We start from the raw sequence: 5,681 nt of genomic DNA, 5'->3' as shown, positions 1-5,681 counted from the left end.
GATGAACCGATCACGACTGTTCATCTACTTATTAAAACACAATTAATGTTTTTAAGACTTGACAAATGTCTGAGTTAGATAGGCTCTAGAACCTCCAGTTGATCATGTGAGGAAAAGAAACCCACAAACTGTAGAACTGTGGGATACATGTATTTTTTTCCCCATTGACAGTCATTGAGAAATCAATGTTAAGAACTAAGCTGAGGCATCAAAGACCAACAGCCTATCTGACCTGCATAGAGCCCCACTGTGGGGTATAATGCAGCATTGTACACGAGTTACTTAAAGACCCATTCATGCAGACACTTAGTAAATGCATAGGACTGTAAGATGGGGTGTTTGGGTTAGGACACGATTTACAATACTGCCTCCAGCCTTTACGATAAAACATACACACAAATGGAAATATTTTCAGAGAAGAAAAAACATCAGATGAAAGTGTTTCTGATTAGAGAAATACAAACCAAAGGTTTTTATTTTTCATAGCCTCCTTTGTCTCTCCATAAAAATAGTGTTGCTCAAAATAAACTGTTAAAGGTAAAAGAAAAAAAACATTGTCATGTTTTAGTGTAATTCATGGAAAAGCCCCAGTATCAGACATTCATTTTGTTTCATTTCAATCATCTTTTTCTTCTTCAAAAGCAGAACGGTCAGCAAAGCCCTGTATCACTGCACCACATGTCTGTTCCTTTGAAATATTAGCATCGGAATGAGCCCTTGCAGAGACAAGTCAGGCAACTGCTGTAATGCATTACTAAATTAGCCCTAAACACTACACAAGCCATTAAGAAGCATGTCAAAACCTAAGGGAAAAGAAATACAAAATGCAACTAATAACGTAACAAAATATTTGCAACAGCTGTTATTAGCCTGCACTTCATCTTTGCAAGTTAAGCCAGTGGGGAATTATGGGAACACTAAATAAACGTTTTTCAATACGCTACAAATAAGAAGCATTGGCACTGTCAAATAAACGCAGCTTAGCTCCAGCGAAGACAGGGTTAAACCTTAGCTGCAGAAATTCACTGCAGTCCAGAAGCATTTGGTTGATAGCTACTGAACAGCACATTCTATCTGTGCCATTATGTTGCTATCCTTGGACAAATGTCACTAGATCTATTTGTTTAGATTTTGCTTGTGTTTCTTTCTGTGTTTCTTAGTCTTGAAATACCATATTATTGCATATAATATTAGGCACAGTAAAAACTGGAACAGGGGGCTGTATGTGGGGCTGTATTTATAAACTGGTGCCTTTGTAGAATTTTTTTTTTTTTTTTTTTTTTTTTTTTTTACTGCATCCTAAATATGGTCAAAAACAAACTAAATGCCTCTTTCCTACAGTAGACGGTACCACTTTCTATTATCAGTCACAAAAGCAGTTCGTCATCTCTCTATTTTTTTTTAAATAGAAGTCACCAGTTATTAGAAAATAGTTTCAAATTACTTTCTTTTCTAATATAATCTGTGTCTCACCATTTCCTGACAGTAGTTTCATTTATATATATTTGTATTTTTCATATTTATATACTTATGTATAGGCATGTACAAGAAACAAAAAATGTCTCTGTTTTGCACTTCTGTACAAAAGAAAGTTACCGTTTTGTTCTTTGTGCATTCTATTGCATGGACTGGTGAGCAGATAAGTGGAGAGCAGAGGTTCATGGCAGAGTCAAAGATGGATCCATAGGGAGCATTACTCAGATTTGGGTCTCTTGAACCTTCTCCTTGCCATGAGTAGTCTTTATGATGTAAGGATCAGCAATGGTGCTGATGTGGCTGTGATGCTGTCTGACTGAGCAATGAAAAGAGTTGTTCTGGGTCCAATGGGCACCATAACCCCCTTGGCGGGATGAAGAGGACACGTAACCAGGCTTAAAGGTGTTGCTGTTATGTTCCACTAATGTAGGCAGTACCAATCCTGTGTCATCAGAGCCACTAGATCCGGAGGTGGGTGGTGGAACAGGAGGAACATCTTCCTCCATCTGTATGATTTCTATAGTCCTGGCTGCTGCCACCGTGCTCCTCTGCTGATGCCGCTTACGCAACTTATAGAACGCTATCAACATAGCAGCTGCCAGCAAGGTAACAGCAACAAAACAGCCAATGATGATTTTGGTGGTTTTCATTACCTCATCCAGGCTGGCGGCTGGCCCACTAGGGACTCTGGCAGTGGGAATTGACACCTGCCTTGGGGTCTGAGTGTTTTGGAACAACACAGTGGGTGTGGAGATGAAAACAGGCTGAAAGACAGAGGGTGAGGCAGGGACAGTAGGTTTAGGTTTAGGGGTTTCCTCCACTGTAGGTTCTAACACTTCCACTGTTACTGTGGTAAAATAGGACAGATTAGATGTGTTGAGTTCGGCATTGCTGACATTTAGGTAGGCCGAGGCATTGGAGTTTCCTGCCATGTTGCTCACCATGCAGGTGTAGACCCCTGTGTCTGACGGGAGAACATTGGAAAAGTTGAGAGTCCCATCGTTAAGTACAGATATCCGTGGGTGAGCTGAACCATGTGTCAGTACTGTTCCATTGGGGAGAAGCCATCGGACTGAGCTCATGGGAGCTGTGCGACACTTTAGTTCTGCCACCCTGGCTGCTGAAATGTTCAGATCTCTAGGAGCATCAAGTATAAATGGTGCCGAACACTGAAATGTGGTCTGATCTACTTCCACCAGGTAACGTCCTTTCATGTGGGCTGGGGTGTGGCAGCGTCCGCAGCAGGTGGAATTTGTGGGAATGTATTCTCTGAGCCACCAGGAGAGCCACACTACATCACAGTCACATTTCCAAGGGTTGTGGTGCAGGTGTAGCTCTACCAGGTACTGTAGAGGGGTGAAGAGGTTATGGGGGAGGGATGAGAGGTTGTTATGGGCTAAATTCAGTTCCACCAGGGCTGTTATGTCATCAAATGCGTTTCTCTCAATAGTGGTAATCGCAGAGTTCATAATCCACAGTTTGCGTAAATTCTTGAGCCCACGGAAAGCCCCAGGTTTCAATTCAGGGAAAACATTCTCTGATATTTCTAGCTCTTCCAGTCCCACAAGAGGTGAAAGATGAGGAAACTCCCTCAGGTTGCACATCCCGAGGTTGAGGTACTTGAGGTTTTGAAGGCCCTCAAATGCTCCATCAGAGATGTACTCCAACTTCCTCAGCTCTCCCAGGTCCAGTCTCATGAGTGAAGGGACACGGTTAAAGGCATAGGAGGGAATGCTTTCAATTGGATTGTTTCTAAGCCACAACTCTCTCAACTTTGACAGATACTCAAAAGCTCCACTGGGTATGACTGTCAGCCTGTTATCAAACAGCTCCAGGGTGTTGAGACTGGTCAGACCATTGAAAGCCCCCACTTCGATCTGCCTGATAGCATTTCTGCCCAATTGAAGTACCTCCAGGTGATGCAAGTGTCTGAAGCTATCGGCCTGTATCGTCTCTATGCTGTTTTCCATCAGGTTCAGGTACCTGGTGTTAGCTGGAATATTTGAAGGAACCCTAACCAGGCCTCTGCGTGTACACACTACTTTGCTGAGCTGGTTAGTGCAGGAGCACACACCTGGACAGTTCTGTGGGTTAGCTGAGCCCAAGGCAGGACCTGTGGGCTGACACATCGTGAGAGCAGGCACCATGAGGGAGAGCACGGCGAGCAGGGCTGCGTTCCAGGTAGGCTGCACACTAACCTGGCCCAGAGGACTCATGGTGTGGAGGGCTCATTATTCTGCATGGTGGGGGGATATGGCACACACCAGAGGACAGACCATCTTAGCCTGGCTGGAGCAACTCAAGGCTCCCAAGTTCCATCGACAGTGCAGGGAGATGCTACATCAAAATCAGCGTGCAAGAGAGAGGAGGAAAAAAGAACAGCAGAGACAAGAAGGGAGAAATTAATACAAGTGAAGTAGCAGTGCAAAATGAAGAGGAGTGCAGCAATGTAAGAAAAATCTCAATAACAGTATTAGTGACGTACCTCATTAGTTTGAAAGTGATCCTTTTTGTCCCTTTCCAAATGTTAAAAGCAGCCGTCATGCATCTGCATCATGTTCATTTATATTTAATTTCCATGGAATGATGTGAGATAGATGTTTTCTTGTTTTCCCTGTTTGGAAAAGTGAGGTGGCCCTTCATTAGCCAAGGGTACAAAATGGCTCCTGGTATTAAAGACTGAGAGCAGCATGGAAAACACTCACAGACAGAAGTAAGGCCATGAAGGCAAGACAGGTGCCTGGATCCCTTCTGCCCCTACTAACTGCCCCCCCACCAGGACGCAGACTCCAAAACGTAGCTCCACTGTGGATAAATCATAATGATCCATAACGTGGTAAAACACGGCAGAGGAGGAGAGAAGAAGTAAAATAAATAAAAATCCCCAGTTCTGTCGGGTCCGAATACATGTGTTGGCTTGTCGGCTGGTCGCCTGTTTGGTGGAAAGACCTCCCTCACTGTGACTTTGCCAAAGGCTAGTCGGTCACTGATTAGCCCTGTTGTGACAGAGACTGAGAGACAGAAAAAGGCTAAAGAACTCCTGGCACAGTCATCCCCCTCTCCTCTCCTCCTCTGTGTTCCTCTTGCTTCCTCCCAACGTTGGGCTGGCCCTGGTCAGAGCAGCTGCAGGCTGCCGTGTGCACAGTTAGCAGTAATCCGTCTATTCCTCCTGGGGAGAGGAGGGGTTGAGGGTGGTGGGAGAGATGGTGGCGCTGGGTGGGGGGTGGAGAAGGGGATGTGCTGCACTGTTGGAGCTTCGCAAAAGGTTGTTGAAAGAGAGGGAGCACTCTTCTGCAATGAGAGAAAAGAGAGAGGATGATGCTGGGAAGATGTGTGTGGAAGTGGGCTCCGTATTTGTATCCATAAACAGAGAAAGGTAGTGAGGATCCTTTTCTCTGCTCGCTGTTTGTCCCCCGGACTGTCTCCTGCAGTGTTCTTCAGCTTGCTTATTTCTTAGTTTTCTTCCAGGGCTGAGGTAGTAAGTTGTGGCAGTTAGCCATGTGTGTGGCTGTCAGACTTGCGGCTGGCTGGTGGACTGCTGCAGTATCCAGAGTTGAACAGAGAGAGAGAGAGAGAGAGAGAGAGAGCGGGAAAGACAGACAGAAAGAGAGAGATTGAGTGAGGAGGAGAGAACCACTAACAGATCAAGAGCAAGAGAAAGATAGAGTGCGCGAAGGAGAGTGTGTGTAAGACAGACAGACGGAGAGAAAGCGGCACGCGAGCATTCAAACAGGCAGCCCACCGTCACAGAAACAGCAGGGACAGCATTCTAATCCACATCTCCTCTTCTTGTTTATTCTCCAATCTCTCTTTTCTCTATTCCCCCCCTCCGATGTGTGTCGGTGTTGCAGGCGGCTAAGATGCTCGCTCTGCCCCCTCCCTTTGTCCTTCAGTGGGAACGTGAATGTACTGCTGACGCACTGCTCTCAGCTGCTCAGCCAGCCTCAGAGCAGTGCATTGGTTTGATGCAGTGTTCCTGTGTATTAACACATTCAACCTCCCCTCCTCCTCATCCCTCCTCCTCCCTCCCCTCACTGTAACTATCTTCTCCTCTATTTCTCTCTTTCAGTCCCTCACTTTCTTTACTCTCACTCTCCACATTGCTTTACCTGTGTTGATCTGCCCCTCTCTACTGCTGTCTGTCTCCACATCAACCAACCAACCCATCGTTAAAATTAAGTCTCGCATTCCAATGTATCATACAG

At 45.4% G+C, this 5,681-nt stretch overlaps 1 protein-coding gene across 1 annotated transcript; it reads right to left on the bottom strand.

The window, feature by feature from the left end:
• Window positions 1-1,264: 1,264 nt before the first annotated feature.
• On the bottom strand, window positions 1,265-4,671 carry lrrc4.2 (leucine rich repeat containing 4.2). Its single transcript, XM_026364818.1, has 2 exons — window positions 3,962-4,671; window positions 1,265-3,813 (listed from the first exon to the last, which is right to left on the bottom strand). Exon 2 carries the CDS (start codon window positions 3,690-3,692, stop codon window positions 1,698-1,700), a length of 1,995 nt encoding a protein of 664 aa, XP_026220603.1. The 5' UTR covers window positions 3,693-3,813; window positions 3,962-4,671; the 3' UTR covers window positions 1,265-1,697.
• Between the last annotated feature and the right edge of the window lie 1,010 nt (window positions 4,672-5,681).

This window comes from Anabas testudineus, chromosome 6, assembly GCF_900324465.2.
Source record: "Anabas testudineus chromosome 6, fAnaTes1.2, whole genome shotgun sequence".
In the NCBI taxonomy this organism is placed as follows: domain Eukaryota; kingdom Metazoa; phylum Chordata; class Actinopteri; order Anabantiformes; family Anabantidae; genus Anabas; species Anabas testudineus.
Note: the sequence above shows the minus strand (reverse complement) of the source record. Positions and strands in the feature narration are given on the sequence as shown.